The sequence below is a fragment of the Buteo buteo genome, chromosome Z (genome assembly GCF_964188355.1).
Source record: "Buteo buteo chromosome Z, bButBut1.hap1.1, whole genome shotgun sequence".
In the NCBI taxonomy this organism is placed as follows: Eukaryota; Metazoa; Chordata; class Aves; order Accipitriformes; family Accipitridae; genus Buteo; species Buteo buteo.
Genome location: NC_134204.1, coordinates 65,360,653 through 65,386,083, shown reverse-complemented (window position 1 = coordinate 65,386,083; position 25,431 = coordinate 65,360,653). Strand labels below are relative to the sequence as shown.

At 39.0% G+C, this 25,431-nt stretch overlaps 1 protein-coding gene across 1 annotated transcript in view; it reads left to right on the top strand.

Annotated features, from left to right (window-relative positions):
- PGGT1B (protein geranylgeranyltransferase type I subunit beta) overlaps positions 1-25,431 on the top strand; it is a 41,940-nt gene that overhangs the window by 15,941 nt on the left and 568 nt on the right. Inside the window, 7 exon segments of the mRNA XM_075019639.1 lie at positions 178-245; positions 8,883-9,034; positions 12,499-12,631; positions 18,587-18,632; positions 20,225-20,409; positions 20,693-20,801; positions 25,299-25,430. Of these exon segments, the coding sequence (XP_074875740.1) occupies positions 178-245; positions 8,883-9,034; positions 12,499-12,631; positions 18,587-18,632; positions 20,225-20,409; positions 20,693-20,801; positions 25,299-25,430 (825 nt within the window).

The following is a 25,431-nucleotide window of genomic DNA, read 5'->3' as shown; positions in this document are numbered from 1 at the left end:
TAATCAGAGTGATAACAAACTGAGGTCGGGAACATACTGAAAGATACATGCAAACTCTAGTAGTACTGTGAATAGTGTTGAACTAACAGGTCTTGGTCTTGACTAAAGAATTATAGTTTATAATGAGTGTTTCAGCAAAGCAAGTTAGTTGAGTCTTTATTTTTTTATCTTTTCCAGGCTCAAACTTGAATCGCTGTGGATTCAGAGGCTCTTCGTATTTAGGGATGCCATTCAATCCCTCCAAGGTCAGTTAAGTGTCTGTCTGTGTGTGTGTGAAATATTTTCAATTAGGCAATAAATGATCTTGTGTCTTTTTTTATAATATTAACTGCATAATTATGGAATATCTGGAAGGCAGGGATTTTTGCACTGTTAATACACTGAAATGTTTGCAGAGCTTTTAAGAAACGTGCATATGAAACATACTAAAATGGTACTGCTTGAGTTTCCAGCCCAGTGAAGAAATTGACATATGAATTGTGGCTTGTCTCAGTGCACTCTCCCCCTTCTCTGGTCTGTTACTGAAGTAGAGAAACTTCTCTAACTTAAGAATTATCACCTGGTAGAGAAGGGCAGAACAGCTTCATATTAAGTGGTGCAGCACATGCTGTTCTTCAGTATTCCTCTTCCTGTGATGAAACACGCGTATATGATTGTATCTGGTATCCGCTGAAACATAGCCAAGGCTCTGCTCATCCCAGTTTGTTGTGACTGTAAGAGGATGCTTTGAAGCTGATGGAACTGAGGTTCAAGAGCGTTAAAATCTGTATACTAAAAGAAAGTACCCTTAATACAAGAGGGAAGGAAGGTTAGAGGCTGCTAAAGATGGTACAGAAGGTCTGATACAGTTGGAAGAGGGCAGTATAGGCCAGTGTGCAGGAAGGGCTGTGAGAGAGGTACAGGATTTCTACCTTGTGTTTGAGAGTGAGTCTTCAAATCTCACTAAAGAGCAGATGAAAAATCTGTAAGAGCATTAAGTTATCACAAAGTATTTCATTTTTGTAGTGGACAGATAGCAAGATATTAGATATAAATGAATGAATGAATCTTGGGATCTGAAATTGAAAGCAAGGATAGACATGGGGTATACTGTTGACTGCAGCTAACTGTAAAACTGAGTGAACTAACTTGAGTATGAAGGTAGTACAGCAGCCTGTTTTGGCCTTATTTTTATTTATTCTTAACAGCATAACTTTATGCTTCTGAATAACCTGTGGGACTGTTAATCTACATTGGAGTAATAACTGTGTATACCTCTCTGCATAGCAAGTTGGCCAGTTACTCATAGCAGTAATATTAAGAGGTTGCACTTTCTAACAAGGGAAAAATAATTGTGAAGAGGGTTTTTTACATCTCTACACCGGGTGATACAGCAGGATGTGACAGGCAAGGTAATTTGTCTCTTGGTTTGCTTTGGCATTTATCCTGTTTTACACTACAGATGGTGTCTGCAGTGAGCTCCCACTGTAGTAGCAAGATGAATTCGTCATCTGTTTTAATTGGGATTAACCTCAGTGGCAATCCAACCACCCGCTGAGCTTGAAGGGAAAAAAGGAAAACTTCTGCTTAAAACCTAAACCAATTTGGGATCTGTAGTAGTGGTGACTTACTGGGATGCTTTGTTAAAAATGAAGTTTAAAAGACAAAATAGTGGACAATAATTTCACTATAGTTATATAAGAAAAAGACTGGTTTTACTCAGAAGGAAGGTGGTTGTATTTGATAACAGTTACCTAAAGAAATTGAGGTTGTCATGCTATTATTGTGGCATAACAGCATTTAAAAATTAATAAAGACATAATTTTACCAAACTGAGATAATAAAAATGTATCAGTCATGTTTCCTTAAAGACTTGGCTCAGTAACATATGGTGTAGTACATTGAATCAGTGCATGCTTTTGGGAACCTTTTTCAAATCCTCCCCAGTATATAAAGCTTGAGGAGTGATTCTGGATATAGTTGTGAGATCTTGTAAAGGCCTCTGAAGACAAAAAGTCACTAAGATTGGCAAAGCGTCATTATCCTTTCCCAGCACTTTTCTGGTGTTCTAATTTAAGTCTCAACTTCCAATAGTACATGCTTCATACTTAAATATTCTCTTTTCAGGAAATACGTTGCGGCCCATGGGTGTCTCATAATGTGTTAGCCAATCTGCAGAAGGGACAAAGGGCTAGAATCATGTAACCTGTGGAAATTAGCTACATGATCATTATCTCTAGAAGACATCTCTATTTGCAGATGGGTGTGCTTTTTATTCAAGCATTGCAATACTTTTTCATTGCATCTGCATCAGAGGGATCAGATCTGCTTGATTTATTAGCATGCAAAGGTTTGAAGTATTTCCAGCACTGTTGCCCTGAAATATTCAAAAAGAACTCAGAAAAAGAGAGACTTGGAAATCCACAGCGATGACTTTGAATTATGTTTAAGGTCTTGTCACTTTTCTTTATTCATCATTTAAAAATGTTCTATTAAATCTATCTGTTGAAAAATATTTTTTTAAAAAGCCTGTAAGTGTTTTGAGTTTGCATTGACAGTTGCTATTTATTACATGCCACAACAGTGATTTCATTCTTGAACTCTTGAGAAAGTGCCGTACTGGAGATAGCTAAATTTCTGTCACTAGGGTCCCTTCAAAAATAATAGAAGTAAGCAAGGGATACGTTAGAAATTCCAACTTTACTAAATGTTACTAGGATAGCTCATTTGGTTTTGGTTTGGGGTTTGGTTTTTTTAGCTGTTACCCTTTCAGTGTTTGATGGTAGTGTCTATGTAGCTCTTTCAAACTATACCAAAAGCGAAGCAAAACGATAGCTACTTGACCAACTCGCCACACACAGCCTTAACAAGCCTGAACAATCTTAACTGTAAATGAAGGCTAAGAGTGCCGCTTCTATCACTGCATTTAAACATGAATCATTGAAAATTAGATAATTATTTTCTGAAATTGTTCCAGGTTCTGCAGTCTCTCTGATTTGGTGTTACTGGAGTTTAGCTTTTTAATTTAAGGTTGAAGAGTCTCCTTAGAGTTTCAGATGGGCCTAGGTCTTTTCAGTCTCTTCACAGTGTTACGAATCAGTTTTAGGAGGTAGATTGAAAGCCAGTACCTGGAACTTTTGTGTAAGATTGCAGTAAATAACATGCTTTCACTTGGGTAAAAAAGATCTGTTTTGTGTTCCTGACACAACTTTGTATTTTCTTAAGGCTGAAACAATCCATGTTCGTAACACTAATGCCAGGTGAGAGAAGAAAGTTTTTTGAAAGTGGGACTCTGCCTGTGTAGGAATATGTTTAGTACCATTCTTTAGTGTTTGGAGAGATCTTGCCCATGCTTTTGCAGCAGAGAGAGTTTCTTAGCCCTGCAGTGGTCAGCAGGAATTGTTGGTGACCATGAGCTATGTTTAAATAGCTGTTCTGGATAATGTGGTAGGGAGCATTATCACGTCACTGAACCAGATTTAAATGCTTGAAAGCTTCCCCTTACCTTGCATCTTTAATGTTAATTCTTTTAAGGAAGGCTTAGGTTGTGGAGACTGTGATGGTAACACCCATAGAGCAGAACTGGTTTACTCCATCGATGAGATCCAAATTAATCTGTTTCCTGTATGACCCACAAACTCTAATTATCACAAAAGGTAAAGTGTATAGAGAGAACAGGACCTGGCCATATGCCCACTGTTGTCTTCTCAGAGTATGTCTGCTCCGGTGTATTAGTTCAGATCAGTAGAGAGCACTTTATAAGAGCTGTTTAATGTGCTTACTCCAAAAGAGCAAGTTGCGCAAACTGGGCTCCTTTCAAATGAAACTGAACCAGAAGGTGTACTCTGAATGAACTTCCTCATTAGTGGGCTGTTAGTCCATGTAGTCAGACTACAAGTGGCACAAATTGTGAAATGCATATAGCGTGGGCACCAGTACTGCAGCACCTACTGTTGTGCCCTGCAGACACACTCCTGTTGCATTCCTCCTTCATGTAGGCATAACCTGAATGGATTAAGTGTATATCTTCTGGTTACTTAGTCTGAGTGTTTAGAATCCATCCACAGTTTAAGAGCTTGTTCCTAGTTTTTGAGATATAACTTCTGCCAGTCTTAAAATAACTTCATTCTGTTTATCTCTGTGTCCTTGGACCATGAAGCTCAGAGTTTGAGGTGGTGGCAGTGGTGGGGTTTTTGTGCTTAGGCTGACAGTTTGCTTAGTTGCTGTTGTTTGCTTTAGCCTGCAGTGCCTATGAGGCAGAAACAGTTCTATTTCACTAAAAGTAGGCTTTGGTCATAATACAGAACTTCAAACAGAACTCTTTTTACCAAGCTTGAAGATGCCAATTAAAAATTAGGTGCTTTGACTACGGTGTCTTTGATAAATTCGGAACAAATTTCTACACAACGTTGAATTACTTTGCCCTTCATAGCAGAGACAGTCTAGCAACACTTCCTCCCAGCCATGCAAATTTTAGAGGTATTAGCCATTGTCTCGTGAAACCTTTGAGGCTTGCTGTTGTAACCTTTTGCATTTGGAGAAGCCATTCCAGTCCTACTTTGTGATGTCAAATTGTCACAGGGCCGGTTTCTACAATTTTTATGAATTCTTAATTTTTTGCAAAAAAGTATTCTTTTCTTGGGTGTTTTTTTTTTTTTGTCTGAAATGTGCAATAATTATGATTGTTGTCCCCTCAAAGCCATCCTGTTACTTGGGCTCAGGTGTTTTGTTGTATTAGTGTGTGAAGTATATATTGGTGTTAGTACATACAACATAAAATTTCTAAGTAGTATCACAATGAGCTTGAAATAATTACAGGGAACCTAGAAGATAAGTGAATTCCAGTACACTTAAAATTTGAACAATTATGGTTAGCTTACAGAATATATTATTCTTCTGGTGAATAAGTATATCTGTTTTATTTATTTTTTTTTAAACCATATGTGGTGTATGAAGATCTTTTAGGCTCTCAAAAGCTTCCAAAATACTACAGTAATTATGCATGTGAAACATGACTTTGGCCTCTGTGAGTATGCCTTGTAGTAATTCCTATATGACTTCACATTTGATTCTTATCCTTCTGTGTTTAATTTTATTGAAATATTGGCCATAATTGTTGGGATTTCTGGCCCTAAATCAAATGTTCTGAGGACATTGGCTGCATACCAGTGTGTTGGACCCTCTGTCACTTCCACTGGCTTTTTTGGTAATTGCATGTCAAGATACCTAGCAGTATATCAGCTTACCATATAAAGATTTTAGTTACTAGGCACATGATAATCCTGTGATAAGAGAAAACTATTAGTAGTAACGGTCGTTGTGTGACCTACAAGCAGCTGTTCTTGAATGCTGAGCCCATCTCCCAGATTCCCCAAGTAACGATGTTTCAAAATCATGTATCCTAATAGTCTTTTTCTGCATTACTTGTGCCTAAATATTTGTTTGATGCTCAGGGACAGAAACAGATGGCAGTACTAATTTAGCTGTGAACTTCATAATTGTATGTACAGGCAGCAGACACTATTGTTTGCTTTATACGCATCATACAAGTGTAGTTTGTGCTCTTTATTAAAACTACCAGACTTGCAAAAACTTGGACAGCTCTGGTGTTCCTGAAACCCTGAATTTGGAAAAGCAGTGTGCTACCACTACATGTTGAAATAGAAGAGGAAGTACAGATAGAATTTGTCCATTGTCCAGGTACACTAGCGATTGATACAATTTGTTTGGGGAGGATGGTATTACTTAGTTGCATGAGCATACAGTGTGTGTGCTTATAACACTTCATCTGCAGCCTGTTTTTACTGCAGCAAGTAATAGTGTAACCAAAATACTAAAATACAGAATTCACTAAAAAATAAAGGCCCCGTTATTTAAACGTGTTTTGTAGGTTACCAAAGTTTTACAGGCAATATGGAATTACCTTGCGTATAGACAAGTACAATTTAAAAAAAAAAAAAAAACTTGTGGGAATTTTCACTTACTTTATGTAGACACTGTGTGAAAAATTGTTACTTCAAGGAGAACGTTGTTTGAGAACTATAGGTGCCTTAAAAAATTTTCTGAATATCCAAGCACATCTGTAGTAGTTAGAACATTTGGGTAGAGTTTTCATAAATACAGTTTTAAAAAGCAAGTCTGAATATCCATAGAGTAAACCTTCCTTGCTTAGTGAACGTAGTCTTCGTAAAGTTGAACTCCTTCACTATATCTATACTATTCAGTTAGTCCTGATGTCAGTATTGATTCGGAGATGAACTACCTGTAAAAGTGTGTAAACAGCAGTGGTGAACAGTTAACATTGATTTGCAGGCTCCAGCATTTTCAGGGTATTTGTGTGAAATGAGCAGAGGCATCTTCTGCACTTCCCCTGCTCTAGGTTATTCCAAGTAGGAAGAAATTAAGCGTTCCTCTCACTCCAGTTTAACGTCATTTATATAGATGTTTGGAAACTTAGTTTTCTTCATAGTTGCTGGCGGGAACTGCTCGACATTTTGTAAGCAGTTGGTCCTACTATCAGAGAACCTTTCGAGGTATTTTTCATCGACTAGTGTGTGTCTTGTATTTCATTTGACAAAATATGTGAGAAGCTTTAGCTATAGAGCTGGGACATTGAGAATTCTTTCAGGGCAAGAACTGGTTCAAATTTGGCTTTTTAGACTAGAGACTTGCTTTGCTTAAAATTAAACTAATCAGTTACATTAAACTGAATACTTCTCTATCAGGGCAAATTTGTATCACCTTATATGAATAAGGATTTTTGGAGCGGAATTTTACATTTGAAATAAGCTGATGCATCACAAGGGTTAAGCTGCGCATAATAAATTTTTGAAGGGGAAGGTATTCTGAAACGAAAGAGTTCTGGTTCTGTTAGATTTAAAATCCCTAAAATTTGTATGGTAGGCCAGGCCAAGTTGTTCCTTCTGGGATTAGAGCCTGTCATCCACTTAAGTTCGAAAAACGTGTTTCATGACTGCAGTAGCTTTTTCTAAGCTGTTTGAGGGCGCAGCTGTCCTCCATCTGTGGGGTGCCCTGTGGGGAAGTCTGTCTGGGACTGGTGCCCCTATCCTGCGAGGACAGGCTGAGAGAGCTGGGACTGTTCAGCCTGGAGAAGAGAAGGCTCGGGGATCTCATCCAATGCATGTACATACCTGCAGGGAGGGTGCCAAGAGGACAGAGCCAGGCTCTTGTGCACTCTGTCAGTGGTGCCCAGTGACAGGACCGGAGGCAGTGGGCACAGGCTGAAACACGGGAGGTTCCTCTGAACATCAGGAAACACCCTTTCACTGTCAGGGTGACCGAGCACTGGCACAGGTTGCCCAGGGAGGTGGTGGGTTCTCCATCCTTGGAGATATTCAGAAGCTCTCTGGACATGGTTCCGGGTACCTGGCTCTAGGTGACCCCACTTGAGCAGGGTGCTTGGACCAGATGGCCTCCAGAGGTCCCTGCCAGCCTCCACCGTTCTGTGATTGTGTGTGTGCGACTAGGGGATATGCAGGGCAGGAGACAGTGATGGGGGCGGGGGCAGCTCAGGGTAGGAGATTTGTGCCCCCTTCTCAACAGAGTCCAGGGCTGGAAATGAGGGAGAAGAGGTACAGCTCTCAGCGCTCACCCCCTTGTTCCCCTTCTCTGTTGCATAGCTAGAGCTTTGTCAGTGCTGCTGCAGCCACTTTCACCTTGTTTTCTGCCTCCCTTTCCCAACTGTGTTTCATTCCCTAGTGTGAGAACAGTCCCTTGCTGTCTAGTGTGTAATAAGTATTTCTCTCCCAGTTTCTTACTTAGAAGCAAAGCTTTTTGGCTTTGGGAGTAAGTGTGACTTGCCTGAAAAATACCCATATAACATAATCTTAAACTTGGTTTTATACTGCTTTTTGCTTGTGTTTTTAGGATGAACTGCAAAATAAAAATGGCAACTGACTGGGCAATAGTGCTAGTAAAATGTGATCTGTAAACTTCCTTGTCTCTACTACTCAGTATTGAAATACCTTTTACCCTGTTCGAAACAGTTGTCTTGCAGTCGCTCCAGATTGAACCATCCTAACTATCTGTGCTGGTTTTGGCTGGGATAGAGTTCATTTTCTTCATAGTATGGGGCTCACTTCCTCTGGGGCGGGGGGGGCGTTGGGCAAGTGGTTGTGTGGCACTCAGTTGCCAGCTGGGGTTAAACCATGACAGTCCCCTGAGTCATCCTGTTACACGTTTTTTCTGTTTTCATGAAGCAGTACAGTCCAGGATGTGCCTATGAAATATCAGAAGGAAAACCAGTAATTTTAGCACAGCTGTATCAATCCCTGACCATTATTGCGATTTGTATCATGTGACTAGTCAGCGTTTAACTCATTTTAGCTTCTCAGTTGACATTATTTGCAATGTAAATACTTTGTTTAAGTTCTGATTATTGTTTTAGAATAGAGATTAAAGTAGATGAGAGGCTAATTTGGTATTGCTTCAATAGACAGAGAGATTACTAGTAATCCCTCACACTGCTTTCTACTCGTAGATCATTAGATAGTAAAATCTTTGTTGAAGGGACCTCCAGAGGTTTGACTGTTTAACAGTGCTTACCCAGCTGCAAGGAAGCCAATGCCCAGTGGTGTGTCAGGATAAACTTAGGTACAGTTGAGCACATCCCATCTTTTTGCTTAACTTTGCATAAATTGCACTCTTGGCAAAGCTTTTTTTCCAAAGCTTCCTGCTGACCAACTGTTTACAGGGGTAGCAGAGCTGTGCAGTAGCTTAATTTGATTAGAAAAGCTGAGTAGGATGCCTTCAGTTTAACCATAGCGAGCGAAGGGAAAAGAACTTTGTTTACCTCTTAATTTGGGGAGGGGGAGGGAGAAGCTTGACTGTAATTTAAGGTCTTATGATGTTTTAATATTTTTATTTTCCCCCCTTTTTTCTAGGGTCCAGGTGTATTTCATCCCTATGATAGTGGGCACATAGCAATGACTTACACAGGTCTGTCCTGTCTGGTTATTCTTGGAGATGATTTAAGTCGAGTAAACAAAGATGCCATACTGGCAGGACTGAGAGCTCTCCAGCTGGAGGATGGAAGGTGAAAGATATTTTATGCTCTACAACTCCCTGGAAGGTTAATAGAAAACCCAGATGCAGAATGAAACATAAGAAACATGTTTTTTATGGAAGTACCTATGTAGTCTTTTATTTATATTAGAAAATACTTCATGGGTAATCAGTATCAGTCATAGAACACATGCCAGTTTACAGGACCAAACAGCTCTTTGTGTATAGATTTGCTTTTGTATTGGAGAATGATGGTATTTGCTTAGAACTGTAGATGCATATTACTGGAAAGATAATGGATTGGTTTATGTCTCGAGGATAGTTTTTCTGCTCTGTCCTTCAGGTAAGTGAGGTTTTCTGTGTTTATATTCTCTGTTTTTTTGCAGGGCCCTTGGAACACTACTATGATGATGTTTGCTGTGCTTTGTGGGAGGATGGGGTTTATTGAGTTTCGAGAGATTCAAGATATCAATACACAGGATGAATTACCTTATATATTACTTGTAATAGGAGTGTAACATTACTAAACTTCATTGTGAAATCTGTCCTTTTCGCCTGCTTTTTTTTAATAGATGGTATATACCCCTTGATCCACTTCGTTGGTGGGGGTTTGGGGTTTTTTTAATGCAGCTGAAGCTGGTAGCTAATGAAAACTTCTGCTAGTGCACGTGATCTGTCTGTGTTGTTAAGTTTTATGAATGTAATTTTTGAAAGAGTACTTTAAGAAATGCAGAATTACAGAAATGTAGTTCCTGAAGGAATTATCTTTTACTTCACAATGAAATTGCTGTCACCCTTTATGAGTTAAGAAAGCTTTTGTTTTGGTCAAATGGCTGTGTATTGCCTAGACATCTTTTATAATTAAAACTTTTTTTTTGTAACACAACTGTAAAAATGCAGTGTTACATGTGTGTTTATAAAAAAAAAAAAAACAAACACAAAACTCCAGAATGTTTAGAATGTAACTGGTGAATATGAAGTATATGATGCACAGTTTTCTGTTATTTATAACAGCAGGCTGACCTTAACGGGCCAAGTCCTAATGTATGGATGCAGATACATACACATGTATTTGTTGATCTGCTATAGTTTGCAGTTCCTTCAGGCGTGTGGAGGTGCCTGTTCCATTGCTCCAAGCATTCATATTATTTGTCAGACCATTTTTGTTTTTAAAGTATATCCAAAAGGAAGGAGATGCTCCCAAGCCACTAGCATCTTGAAGTGGTTACCTGTCATCTTGCCAAATTACAGGAATAAGCTACATGCAGTTAACCTCTTTTGCGTGTTTGTGTCCTGTGTGGTTTTGATGTGCAGACTGATAACTCCTACACATGATCCTGTGCCATCAAGCCCCTATAGGAAAAGGAGAGTGCTTTGCACTGGTATAGAATTGTTACTTTGAGAAGAGTCAGTTTCTACTCTGACAGACATTCTCATACCTATGAAAACCACTTTTACTGCTCCAAAGGGGAAGGATGTGTGAAGGCCAGAACTTGAGCCAACATCTTGTCTGGATGGAAACAGCAAGTGAGCTCAGTGAGGGAAAGAGACGTTTTTCTTGTGTTACCCTAGTATAAGTATGCAAGCCTTAGTTAGCAAAAGACAGGTGTGAAGAAACAAAAACTAAAACCTACAAACAAACAAATGTAATTAAATTATATTGTCTTTTTTACATTATGAATAAGTGTGTGTATTTTAATTTCTACCTTACGTTAGCTGAACGTGATTTGAAGTGTCTGGGTAACATACGGTGTGGTTGTCACCTGAGGATAGGGCGAGATTATAAACCACAGTACTGGCACATGTTAGAAGTGTCCTGGTTTCCCAGAATGTCCTGTGCCATATCCGGAGAGCAGTGGCCTTCACGCCTGTGTGTGCAGCAGAGAGCAGGGCCTGGCACAGTTGTGGTTAGGAGAGCTGGAAGTATGTCCCAGGAAATGTTGGAGGCTTTTCTGTGCAAGAAGATAATGCGGTTCACGCTTGAACTGCAGGGTCAAAGAGGGAGTGTCCTAGTGGTGATAGCTGTGCTTAAAAGACTGTCTTTAAAGTCAGAAGTACCTTTGGGTTTTGTTCTTTGTTTGTTTGAGAAGAGGTTTGTCGGGAGGACTCATCAAAATATTCTGTTGTGCTGGCTTCTTGCAAATGGTTAAGTCATCAAAATATACTAACTAGCTCTTTGAACCAAATGGAGGCTTGTCAGGCAGCAAATCATAGAACAAACAGTTAAAGGTTTATTTATTGTTACAGGTAATTAAACTTGCTACCTATTTCTGTTCATGATAGAATCATTCAGGTTGGAAAGGGCCTTTAAGATCATTGAGTCCAACCCTTAGCCTAACACTGCCAAGTCCACCGCTAAGCCATGTCCCTCAGCACCACATCTACACAACTTGTAAACACCTCCGGGGATGGTGACTCCACCACTTCCCCAGGCAGCCTGTTCCAGTGCTTGACAACCCTTTTACTGAAGAAATTTTTCCTAATATCCAATCTGAAGCTCCCCTGGTGCAACTTGAGGCCATTTCCTCTCATCCTATCACTGGTTACTTGATAGAAGAGACCAGCACCCACCTCACTACAACCCCCTTCAGGTAGTTGTAGAGAGCCATAAGGTCTCCCCTCAGCCTCCTCTTTTCTAGACTAAACAGCCCCAGTTCCCTCAGCCACTCCTCACAAGACTTGTGCTCCAGGCCCCTCACCAACTTGGTTGCCCTCTGAACACGTTCCAGCACCTCCATGTCTTTCCTGTAGTGAGGGGCCCAAAACTAAACACAGCACTCGAGGTGCAGCCTCACCAGTGCCGAGTACAGGGCGACGATCACTGCCCTGCTCCTGCTGGCCACACTATTGCTGATAGAAGCATCCAAATTACAGCATCCATCTTCATTTTAAGGGCTTCCGAGAGAGCACAGGATTGTACTAGATAACCCGGATACAACAACTTTAAAATGTTCATAGAGTTTGGAGAGATTGTAGCCATAATAAATCAAAAACTGGATTGAAGGTCATTTTCACCATTTGTATTGGAAATGGTAGTAATAATAATTAAATTTGTACATACATGGGAAACTGATCCTGAAGGTGCAGTCAGGAAAGGAAGCCTTGGGAGCTGTTAAGATTTCTAGGAAGGCAAAGAATTCTGTCCAAAACAGTAAATGTTAAAATGGTAACGCATACATCAGTGTATACTGTGATAGGTGAAAGACTGTAAGCATTAGCATCTTTGAATGAGTAAAGACCAGTGCCATTGCATTGCTGAAAATAAAGTCTCCCAGGCCTCTAAATGTTAATAGTTCTATTTGTTTTGCTTGCCTTAATTAGAATCACATCTTCTAAAAAGAAAATCTAGCATAGCTTTGGGTTATATTTATGTGAATACTGTAAATAAAAGTAACTAATTTTTAAAGGAAAAATTACACAATTTCTTAAACTGCTTTTCATATTTTCTGATATAACTGGCTATATAGTGTATAATGACAGAAACGTTTCTTTCAGTTTCTGTGCAGTGCTCGAAGGAAGTGAGAATGATATGAGGTTTGTGTACTGTGCTTCCTGCATCTGCTACATGCTCGATAACTGGTCAGGCATGGATATGAAAAAAGCGATAGACTATATTAGAAGAAGTATGGTGAGTATTCACAAAGTGTTATTTCTTACTACATTTTAAAGTTACTAGCTTTATTTCTTAACTATGACTAAAAATCTCTGTCCAAAACTACTTTCTTTTTTTTTTTTGCATTTGTATTTTCATTGTAATGTGTGCGCACTAGCAAGAAAATTTTATTTGGTGTGTTTGTTCACTGCAAATTAAATCTGATCTTTTTTCTTTAAAACTCAATTTAAAATCGAAAGCAAGTTTTTGAAAACTGGGGCCTGATGTTCCTATAACTTAGAAAAAGTGCATAAATCACTGCATCCATAAAATTCTCACATTTCAATGAGCTGTAGTCCTGCTTATTAAACGATATAAGAAATCAAAGGAAAAACTAATTACTAACGTCAGTTCAAGCTTAATAACTGTTTCCAGTCATGTACTTTGTTATTTATTAGATATTTGGAATGAAGGAAAATATTAGTATATACACATTTTTTTCTGTGTCTGTGCAAGCTGTCTTCATATTTGGTTGTAGCAAAAGAGTTTTCAGCTTTTTTTCATGATGTTTCATTAGTTCAATTGAGTTTCATTTTCCAAGATTAAAATAGTGCTTTTCAAAGAAGCTGAGTAAGCTTGAAAACTACAGTTCCCTGAATGTGAGTAGACATACATAGTAAACTCAGTCCACAAAAAAGAGCCAAATTTATGATTACATACAGCTTCTGTTGTAAACCACTATGTTTTAGTAGTTGCTGCCAGCAGTGAGATTGTAAAATTTGAGGGAGAAACTCTTAAGTCTAAAAAAGACTTAATCTCCTGCTTCAGACCAAATTGGTTTTTATTTTTTAAGGCAGTAGTTAGATGTGTAAGCATTTCTTACTGTACATCACAAGAAGCTTTCTGGCACACTACCATAGTCTTGGACCAACCGAGGTGATCAAGGGCAGGGCTCAGTCATACAAGCATACGGACCAGCAGTCTGTTCATGCTCTACTATCACCTTCTATCCCTTTTCCCTCTGCTGAATCCTCTCGGTGGGTTTCAACTGGGGACAGTGATTTTTCTGTTCTCCTTTTACAGTCTGAGGGAGCAGCCAACGCAGGGTGCTTGCTTTTGACTGATTAGGTCAGGAGGGTTCTTCATCCTCTGACGCTTGCTGGACCTTTGTGTTTGCTGAGATTAGCCTGTAATCGGATAGCTTAGCAGAGATACAATAGGAGAATCAAATATTAAGAAAGAATAGAGAACTAAACCAGAGAGCAAAATCCTTATCGTGTTGTTCTATACATCACATCAACTGTTAGTTAGCATTTTGTACACTTAGTGCAGTTTTGGTCCCAAGTGTATGATGGAAGTGAAAGGGTACAAAGAAAGTTGAGTTAATTGTCAGAGGTATGAACCAGCTTCTGTAAATGGACCATTTGATATACTAGGAGTCTTCGTTCTGGAAATGAGATGACTAAGTGGAGTGTGACAGAGGTATGAAAAGTAGTAAGTAGCACGGAAAAGATGAAGTGAGCAGGGAGCAATTATTTATTTCTAAGACAAGAACTAGAGAGCATCATATGAGGCCATTGGTAGAGCAGGCAAATGGAGACGTTTTGGAAGTTTGGAGCTTTGAAGTGGCACTGGAGATTTACTGTCTACAGTGATCTTGAACCAGATTTATAGTTTGCTTCTAGAGCCTTAGTATTAATCCTTGTACCAGCAAATTCCAATTGTTATGTTCCTACTGGGAAAATTGACGCCATTTCTTAAAAAAAAAATAAAAAAATTGAAGCCTGAACAGAACAAGGGCTTGTAGTAATACTTCAGTTGACCAGTGAAATAAAGCTGGAGTCTGGGCATGGTCAAAGTCCAGCTTATCACAAAGACTGTGTCTTTTCCCGGCTAGCTCAGAGAGTAACTTAAAGAGATCCTGTAAGCAGTTGTCTTAGCATGTGCTAACATATAGCAAGAGATGCTGTATTTTTGTCCAGGTTTACTGTGAATTGTTAGATTGACTACACACTGTGTTCAGTAGGACTTCTTTTTTAAAAGCATTGGTATATTGTTAATTCACTGCAGAGTTGGTATGCACATGCACACTAGTTTTGTCTGGGTTTTCCGAGTGTGCATTGCTTGGTCAGACCAGTATTTCAATGCACTAACTCGGTTCCAAAGTGTCTGGCACTTCTAGGCAAATACACAAAAACTTTACACCCTGCTTGGTCACATCGTAGAGCTGAAGATGTTTCTGAAGAAATCTCAAACATTCGGGGAGTAGACCTTTGTGAAAATCATTTCACAGTGGTGGCTGTTCCTTCCTCTCATTCATCTCTTTCCACAACCCTCCTTGAGATGTATTCCAGTTCAATTACCTATCGCATGAACCAAGTATTTCTTAAAGCATGTTTCTTAAATAAATACAATGAATGTGAAATGTGGTATCCAAGAATGTTAGCTTGATATCTCCTGTTAAGATTTTGTAGGTGGGGCTAAAAATAACCTATATATATATTACAATTCAAAGTAAATTCTATTTGAGATTATTTCGTCTCTTAGTCCTTGTGTAACCAACTATACAGTGAATATTGTTACTGACTTTTTTGCAAATGCTTATTCCTGTTTTAGTATAATGTTACTTCGTTCTGGTACTTCCATTAATTATAAAACAAAAGAGGTTGCATTGGTCAGTAGTACACTGGTGTGACAAAGGTGTGGTTTTGTCGTACCATCATATGTCATTTGCACATAGATGAAACAAGTGATAGTTAGCGAACTTTTTTCAGTTACTCAAATTGGCATACATGTGCAGTGCAGCTAATCTGGATGGAGAGTAAAGTGACTGGTAATACACTGTAATCTTTGTAATAAATTTCTGGATTATTTTAGCTTATTCTTTGGAATTTGTCTCTTTAGTCATGCAATATAAGAATTGTGACGTAGTTCAATACAGCTGAAGGAGGGAGGAGGTTTGTGTAGTTAGGCATGTCAAGAACAACAGAAGATTGGAATATGAAACAAGGCTGTTGCTTTATTCGGAAAAGTAACTATATTAAAAAGAATTGAATCTTCGTACAGAATAGATAGCCCTCTTGTTATCATCTGACTGGAAAGTGTTTATACAATACCAGTCACAAATAATTGTGCATCAGTTTTATTGTCAGTAAAATAGTCAGGTTCTAATCACACAGTTTTTATCAGCATGGGTTGATTTTTGGCTTTCACATTCAAAAGACAGATATATCACTAATCAAAACAACAGACACTAAGATGCAGAAATTTTTAGTGACTTCCACAGACTCTAAAATACTGGGTTTTGCAACATTGCTTGGTTTACTGCCGGTTTGGTTTTTAAGCAGAGTTATCGAAAGAAGCTTTAAGTATAGCATCTGCTACTTCTAGTATAGTAGAGTCCTCCTGAAATGCAGGTATATGAGTCTGTTGATGTAATTAAGCTGGTTGTAAAACTTTTAGACTGTGAAGCAAAGATTGTATTCCACTGGATTTACACATTTCCTGAGGATAGTATTTAATTATGCAGTTTTCATGTTGCAGTAACCTAGAGCCTCTTTTGCATATATATAATTTCCTGGGTCTTTTCAAAAGGACAAAGAAACAAAAGTATTTCCTTAGTTCTTTAATGCATACAAGTCCCCAAAGAGCAGCTGCTGTCTGTAAATAAATAGGTACCAGTAAGCCAAAGGTCAACTATTGTCTATTAAAATTTCAAGCTAATTGTACAGCTCAACATATTACACTGTCTGGGATGCACGCTTAACAGCTTTTTTCCAGAGCTAATTACTTTGTCATACATAAGCAAACCATCTCCTTTTACAATTACTGTTTGCAGAGTTAATTAGCTTTGCCAGCATAGCTGTGCGAATCATCTTGCCTTTGCTTAGCAATTAATGGGTCTGTGGTGTGTGGTAGCACTTTTGCATTGCGTTCTCAAAAGGCAGTGCGAAGAGTTTACACTGTATGTTTTAACTTTCAGATGTTCCTAGGTGTTACTTAAAATTGACTGGTTCAAACTTCAGAAGGTCAAGCTGCAGCTTGAAGTGTATGTATCAGATGATAGTCTTTTTCGTTGCCTCAGCCTGCAGCAACAACTCAAAAACTGAGCAATATAGTTTTAATATAGCTTCTTGTTGTGGTTTAATGCCAGCCAGCAGCTAAGCACCACACAGCTGCTCCCTCACTCCCCGTGGCTGGGATGGGGGAGAGAATCGGAAGGGTAGAAGTGAGGAAACTCGTGGGCTGACATAAAGACAAAGTTTAATAGGTAAAGCAAAAGCCACGCACACAAGCAAAGCAAAACAAGGAATTCATTCACCACTTCCCACCGGCAGGCAGGTGTTCAGCCATCTCCAGGACAGCAGGGCTCCATCACGCATAACAGTTACTTGGGAAGACAAACGCCATCATTCCGAACGTCCCCCACTTCCTTCTTCTTTCCCCAGCTCTATTTGCTGAGCATGACACCATATGGTGTGGGATATCCCTGTGGTCATTTGGGGTCAGCTGTCCCGGCCGTGTCCCCTCCCAACTTCTTGTGCCCCCCCAGCCTGCTCGCTGGTGGGGTGGGGGGAGAAGCAGAAAAGACCTGGACTCTGTGTGAGCACTGCTCAGCAGTAACGACAACAGCCCTGGGTTACCAACACTGTTCTCAGCACAAACCCAAAACGTAGCCCCATAGCAGCTACTATGAAGAGAATTAACTATCCCAGCCAAAGCCAGCACACTTCTGTGTCTGCTTCTATTTCTTTTTTTCTTCTCAATGTCAGCTTTAAAAACAGATGTACAAAATAATCCTTAGGTTGTTCCTAAAGATACGCTAGCTCCTGTAGCCATTCTTTGGTTAGGACTATAGGAGTCATTAGTGGTCTGTCAAGGTGTCCTTTATCTACTAGCCACTGTTAAATGTTTTGGAGAAAGCATGAGAAGTTCATAGTCAGCACCCCAGGAGGGGGAGTTAAAATTGCTTTCTGTCTGATCAGATATTGAACCAATCATTAATTGAGCAGTTAATATAGAAGACATAGGACCTGTGCAATTTCACTTCAAAAGTTAAACTTCATTTTTGTTCCTACTAAACAGTATGGTATTTGTCCAGTGATAATTTATTAAGTATTCTATGAACTCTTGTAAAATAAACATTTTCCATTTTACGTATAACTTACTGTGATCTCTTGTTTCTGATGCAAAATGATTTAATGAATTTTTAGGGAAGAAAGATTGTTATTCCTACATATACAGCATCATCTGGTCCTGGATTGCTCTTAACAGACCTGTACTATAGTATGCTTGGTGCTTTGTTCATCAGACTCAAGTTTCTCCTTTTTCTTTCACTTAACAAAGTGATTTTTCAGCATTTCTAAGGTATTTTTTTAACAGTAATATTTTATAGGGCAGGTTTAGTCCAATAGTATGCTTTATTATGTTTTTGCTTCTGGTTTCCGTCAGCCCCCACCCCATCTTCATGTTTTTTTAAAGCCTGATGTTCTTGCTCCTTACTAAAGCATTTCTTGTACTTGAGTATTACACACACAGTAGTACCTTGCGTTTTGCCTTTTTGTACGTTAACCGGCTTTTGGGTTAGAGACAGATCATTTTATCCATTTAATTTTGTTTGGAATTACATATCCGTTTTCTCTTTTTAGAAAGACAGAAAAATTGGGTTTGGTTGTTTTTTTTCTTTAATGGTTATCTGCATCACACGTTTTCCCTTTTTGGCAAAGACATGTTTACCCATTTTCAGACTTTTAACGTAGGTAACAACTAAAATGCACTCCATTAAAGTCATAAAAGCTGCCTGCATTGAAACAAGGCTGATTTGTTAAGTGTTTTGTGCCAAGACCTGTGTTTGAGGTGTAGGTTCAGAATTTAATCAGGTTAAATGGTGGTTATGGGCTGATGATAATTTTGCTAGCAAACTGAGAAATTGCAATGTCTGTGAAAGTGATGTGGTTCTAAAGTAACTGGTTTATGGGCTTTTTTCTTCAGTCTTATGATAATGGCCTGGCACAGGGAGCTGGACTGGAATCTCATGGTAAGTGTTAAAATGGTCTACGTCTGTTGTAAAGACTGGGATTGCAAATGCTGTAAGAGATGCAGGGTATGTCATGCCTTTCCATCTTTTCTAATTTTAAGGAAGTAGGATGATGAGGAGCAAATCCAAAACGTGCCTCAGAATATCATCTGTCGTCTTCCCTTAGTTCCAGCTTAATATCAGACCAGATGGGCTGTTAATATAACAACTCCATTAATCTTACCTCATGAATGTTTTGTTGAAAGGTGTTGCCTGTAGTTCTCATCTCTTGCTGACAGAGCAAACTTTTTCCATGTGTACCATTGCTACTCTGGATTTATCTGCAAGAGATTTTGTGCAGCGCACCTGATAATCTCCAGTTTCAGCAGCTATTAGTAAAACCTAGAAACATTTCCTCTGATAGACTACAGCATCCACGAGGGGCTCAAATCTTGAAGCAGCAGTTAATTTTTGTAAACTGTAGTTGTGAAGATGGGAATTTCCGAGACTAATATTTTTAAGCAAGATGTTTCTGTGCCATGAAGTCTGGTCTGCTTGTGACAGAGAAACTATTGACTTCTATGTGACTGAGACTAACTCTATCAAATGTTTGCTAGCTTTATCCTTAGTGTTGAGCTTTGATAGGATTCCATCTGTTTTCTTCCTGCAGGATGGATAAAGTTGAAAAACTTAAATTATACCCCTACGTATTTAAAAAATTAGTTAACTAAGCTACTGTAGAATGCTAGTGATAGCAGATAGCATTACTTCAGTATCCTTCCTCTCCTGCGCTTCAGCATCAGAATGAAAATAACCTTAGAGTTACTGAGGTCTTCTGGCACTGGGATAGTGTAAGGAACTTTGGGCCGCAAGTCTTGCATCAACAGCTTGCTCACGGTCTTTCCCAGGCTGTAATTTTATCATATCAGGTAATAAACTCAGAATGAGTTTTGATGGTCTTTAAAAAGTGTTGGCCATAGTACACAAAGAACATGAGTTTCTCTTCTAATTTAAAATTTATAGTGTAGTTTCCTTGACAACAAAAAATTGCTTAGAATTTTGTAATAATCTGTATCTATTACAACCATGAGAGTCCAGCAGTCTTTTCATAGTATTAACCACATCTTTTTTTTTTTTTTCCTTAAATTTTTTTTTTGGCGCTCTGCTCATCAGACACTTCTGTGTCTTTATATCCTCTGGGGGATTGAGTCTGAGACTGGCTTTGGCATCTTTGCTTCAGTCTGATGGCTGGTATCCCAATAGCTTTCTTTTTTAAGTTACATATGAAGAAATGTTTTCTGTTGCATTGCAGTTTACTTATTTCTGGACTGCTGTGTAATGTAAATTGCGCAGCATTGAGAGGCAATCCAGCTTTAAGAAAACAAATTCAGGTTTATCTGTGCAAGAGTTGGGTTGAAGTTTTTTTCCCCTTTGACATACATGAACTGAAGTGTTTTTATTTATTTGGATTTTGGGCTTAAAATTAACACTTTTGTACTGCTAAAAATCCATTGATTTAGTTGTTACTAACCTAGTTAAAGTTCTGAGTGAGGTCATACAGGCTTCAGTGAAAATCTGGGTATCAAAACATTGCAAAAACTCTCTCTTCACAGGTGGCTCTACATTTTGTGGTATTGCATCGCTATGTTTGATGGGTAAACTGGAGGAAGTTTTTTCAGAAAAAGAACTGAACAGAATAAGAAGATGGTGTATAATGAGGCAACAGAATGGCTACCATGGACGACCCAACAAACCTGTAGACACTTGCTATTCCTTTTGGGTGGGAGCAACATTGAAGGTAGTGTATGGAACAGCTACAGGATAGTTACTGACTTGTTTTGATTTCTTTAAGCATCATATCTTTTTGCTTGAAAGAGTTACATATCTGGCACAAGCATATGAATATGCACAGATCACTATAAAGGCCTTTCATCTTGAAAAAATGCAGGATATGGAGGTTTACCAGATTAGTGCTATCTCTGCTGTGACTGCTTATATCATAAAAGATAGTGCCTATTTAGTATTAAAAATATACTAAGATTTAGTATGTTGCTGTAATGGTGTAATTTATTTCTTTTCAGCTCTTGAATATATTCGAATATACAAATTTTGAGAAAAACCGAAATTACATCCTGTCAACTCAAGATCGTCTTGTTGGTGGATTTGCCAAGTGGCCAGATAGCCATCCAGGTAAATTTACTTGTCAAAATCATGGTGGGTGTGTTCTAAGCTAAAAATACATTCCAGCAGTCAGACATCCAAGAGGTGTAAAGGAAGTTTTCTCCTCAGTCTCCTTCAAAAAATGGAAAAAAACCAGCTTAAAATATAATGAGATTTTCATTATTTAAGTGGAAAGAGAGAGGTGTAGTTTTTCCCTGCTCAGTCACAGAGCAAATGAGCTGTTGTTGTTTAGACTATTGCTAAAAGAGTATCGCTGTCTATTTAGAGCTGGGCAAGCCTCTCCGTATGTGTTTAACTGTTCTAGTTAAAGGGAATATTGTGCAGTGGGTATCTTTGTAAATCCTCTGAGTAAAGTATTTCAAAACATTTGTTTTCTTAATAAAAGAATCCTTAAGCTTATTCAGATGTCACTGATGTATGTAAAAAGTCGAAACTTACGTAGTCACATATTACGGTTTACAGATTGTAGTTGCACATAGCAATTATACGTAGTATATCTGAAAGTAAATTACTGTCCTTTTGGAAGTGCCTAATTTGAAGTAGAGAAAAACTTGAAAAGATGCTAAAGTCTTTTAATTTGAAATAATTTTAAAAGATGCTAGAGTTCAATGAAGGTATTGCAAACTGTGAAAACAAACCTTGTGCCAGTAGTGTTGCCTAGTGACAGTTTGTACGGGGCAGATAAACGGTCTGTAAACTGACGTAATAAAGGATGAGTCTGTTCAGAATCTGTGTGCTGATATTTCATCCTTTCATCGTTCTCAACAACAGTTGATAATTTTTCAAGGTAAACTCACACTGAAAACACAGTGCTTGTGATAGATTTGCTTCCCCCACTCCCCTGAAAATAAGCTTAGGATTCCTGAGAACTTTACCTGTATTTACTCTTCTGTTATATAGATCAGTCAGTATCACTTGGAGGAAATATTTCTATTTATCTTGATGAACCATTTACGTAGTGAGCTAGGGATTAAAAAATCTGTTTAAAACACAGCAATGTGCAAAGTTCCTTAACCTGTCTTTTAGCATAGCTGTGATTGTTTGAGATAAGATTTGAGAAAGTCAAGACTAATAATAAAGCTGTTTGCCTTTGATTTGTGTGTTCTTACAGCCTGCACACTACTGTTTCCTATAAAGCAAGCTTTTGCTGTCTCTTGTTTTGTTGTGATAGGTGGGCTTATTGCACTATTCTTTCCTCAGGCAGATGGTGACATAAGTGTGTTTTGAAGGACAGAGTAAAAAGTCAATGCAGTTCTGGTGTGAAGAGTGACTATAAATGCAGCATTGCAAATATTGTTTCTGTGGAACTGTGATTTTATTGTCATACATACACAGCTGAGCTTCCTACAAGCTCAGTATAGTATCTGAAAGGCAAGCTGTCTTTGGCTTTGTTGCAAAACACAGATGTGACAAAATATTCCAGGGAAAGTGTGCAAAGTAAGAACATGCATTTTTTCAAAGGTGATTTCTAAGATAGATTCAGAATTTGAACTTCTGTAGCTCCTACTTTATAAAAGCTCTGTTTAAATTTGGATAGTCAACCTGTCTTTGCAGTTCAATAATGTTTCTAGGAAGAAGTCTGGAAGAAATTGCAGAAAACAGTCAACAGCTTGTGATAATATATGTATTACATGGACTTCCAAAGTTGCAAGTTACTTTTCACAACTGATGATTCAGGGAAATATTATTTTGTAGCACTGATATTCCCATGCTAACAGACATCAATACAGTCTTGGCCTGGAGGCCAGTAGCATTATTTAACACTTTTTCTTGATTTAAAATAGTGTTTGGACCAGCATGCTTATTGAGCAGTGAGCTTAGAAGACTTTCTTGCCTTTGAAAATAAATCTAAAAAGTCAAAAGACTCTTAAATGCTAGTAATCCTCTGAAAACATGAGCCTCACAAAGTGAATCAGGACATGACTTGTTTTGTTCATAGTGATTGGCAGGTTGTCAAATATAGGAAAGGCTTTCATCTGAAATATCTTCTGAATATCATTGTAGTAGTATTACTGTTCTATGAAGCAGGCATGGACACTGGCTTAAGGAGAGTCATACTTCAAAACAGAAGTGAACACCTGCTCTATTTGTTCTGTTCTTTGTTTACAAATAACTGATACGTATTTTTTTTCTAAGTCTTTCATGTTAAGCAGTTAGATCTGCTACCCGGTGTTAATGTTACTTGTTGAAAGCATTAAACCACATTAATGTGGTTTACTGGAGTTAATTTTCTTCCTAGGAGCCCGTATGGTGCTGTGTTTTGGATTTGTGACCAAAGCAGCGTTCATGACACGCCGATGTTTTAGCTGTTGTGGAGCAGCACTTACACAGTGTCAGAGCTTTTTCTGTTTCTCACGCTGCCCTGCTAGTGAGCAGAGGAGGGTGCGCCAGAAGCTGAGACTGGGCACAGCCGGGACAGCTGAACCCCGCTGACCACAGGGGTACCCCATACCACACCGCATTTTGCTCAGCAGTAGAAGCTGGGAGGAGGAGGCGGGGGGGGCGTTTGGAGTCACAGTGTCTTCCCGAGTAACTGTTAGAGGTGATGAAGCCCTGCTTTCTGGGAAGCAGCTGAGCACCTGCCTGCCGATGGGACATAGTGAACAAATTCCTTGCTTTGTTTTGCTTGCACTCGTGGCTTTTGCTTTCCCCGCAAGCTGTCGTTATCTCGGCCTACGGGTTTTCTCACTTCTACTCTTCCTTTCCTCTTCTCCCACTGGGGGTGGAGGGGGGAAGTGAGTGAACAGCTGCGTGGTGCTTAGCTGCCTACCAGGGTTAATCCACAACACTTTGCTACAACACATACCTAAGCCATTTGGGTTTTTTCAGACTTGTGCATAAGTCATGACTAGATATAAATAAACTTCTATTTGAAATTACTAGATGTACTGCTGCATGCCCCAGGAGGTTGTGCCACGACTCTGATGTATCTCGTTTGTTATCTTTAAATTATACACAATATAAAAGAATTGGAAGTACATACAGATCGAAAGGTTTAACATAAAAGAGAGGGTGAAAATGAGCGTGCGCAATTACTACATGTAAAACACTGAAGTGACATTTGCTCTCATAGAAGTGTAAGTACACCTTACTTTGTTCCAGTTTTTAAGACAGCAGCCGAGCAGTTGTGAGGTTGCATGCTGCATTCTGTATTTGTGAGTCACTTAAGAAACAAAATGTTTGGACCTATTTTTTTGACCTTGAAAACCTGGTGTATTTCATAGCTTGAAACAGGACTACACAGGCTACATATATGTATTTTGGCTAGAACTAACTTGAGTATTAAGTTAGCAGGGTTTTGCACAACTGCTGAACTTTGTGGTTAAACCCAGCAAATAGCCATATACAGGTAACTAGGTTTGTATGTTGTTTTTAGTGCGTATCAGTGCAGCTGTCCACAGGGGTTAATATACTCTTATGTCCTGAAGTTGAGGTGTCCTTGTCTGATGTACTTTCTGCAAGGTCAGGAGGGGCTGTATCTGCTGAGCATGCTTTTGTCTGCATGTTAATGCTGATAAGCAGAAGCCTTTTTTCAGAGCCTCTCTATCCAGATACCTTCTTGTAATACCATTTTAGTCAGATATGAATTTACTGACACCTCCAAAAGATGCCTAAGTGTTGAGAATTTGTAAGGGGCACATTTAAGTTCACATCCTCTTTCCATCTTCAGCCTGTGATTTCACAGGCAGATAATCCAATCTAGTGGCTTGCTGCTGCCCAGAGGAGGCACGCTCACTTCTCTTCCTCCCAGCTTTCCCAAGTACAGCTGTACGTCCTCCTTTCTCCTTTTTGCATTAGCTTTGGTGTATATCAAAACCTGCAGACCAGTTTAATTCACTAAAATGTCAGAAAACTGTCCATTTTCTCCTGCTTGGGTTAATTTTCTTCCATCTTTTTTCAATTGCTTTACGTCATGGAGGGTGTTCAGCGAGCTGTAAGGTAGGCAAGCTGGCGTAAGGTAGGCAGCAGGAGCAGCGTGGGACAGAGGAATAGGAGCATCCCTTTTTTGTGGCAGTCATCTGTTACGACTGATCAAGCCACCTCATGAATTCTTACCCTTAGTGTATTCTCCCAGGAATTTGAGGGACTCCTCTTTGAGTATGACTCCTTTTCATACTTCTAAATCTTACTGTTTGGCAGCTATTGGCACTGATTTTGGTATTTCAGTAGTCAGCTGTTCATGAAATAGTCGGCAAAAAAACGTTCATGTTCGGGGAAAAAAAAATTGGCTTTGTGGACAGAAATTATCTCCAGATGCTCAAATTCTCTTGCTGTTTGGCCTGAGCACTCAAGAAAACTGGACTCTAGTGTTAGAGATTGCAGACTATCAGTTCATGCTGGTGGCTTTGGGTAGAAATCAATTTCTTCTGTCAAAACTCAAGTTTAAAATGTAGCTCCTGTTTGTTTGTTTTCCTTGGCTGTAATTATTCAGAGGTGTTAATCCAGGAACACTTGACTCTTACAGCCTGAGCTAATTTTCTTTTTCCTTTCCTTTCCTTCTTTCAGATGCTTTACATGCCTACTTTGGGATCTGTGGTTTGTCGTTAATTGGAGAACCTGGTATTTGCCAAGTTCATCCCGCCCTGAATGTAAGCACAAGAACCACAGAGCGCCTTCACCACCTTCATCAGATCTGGAA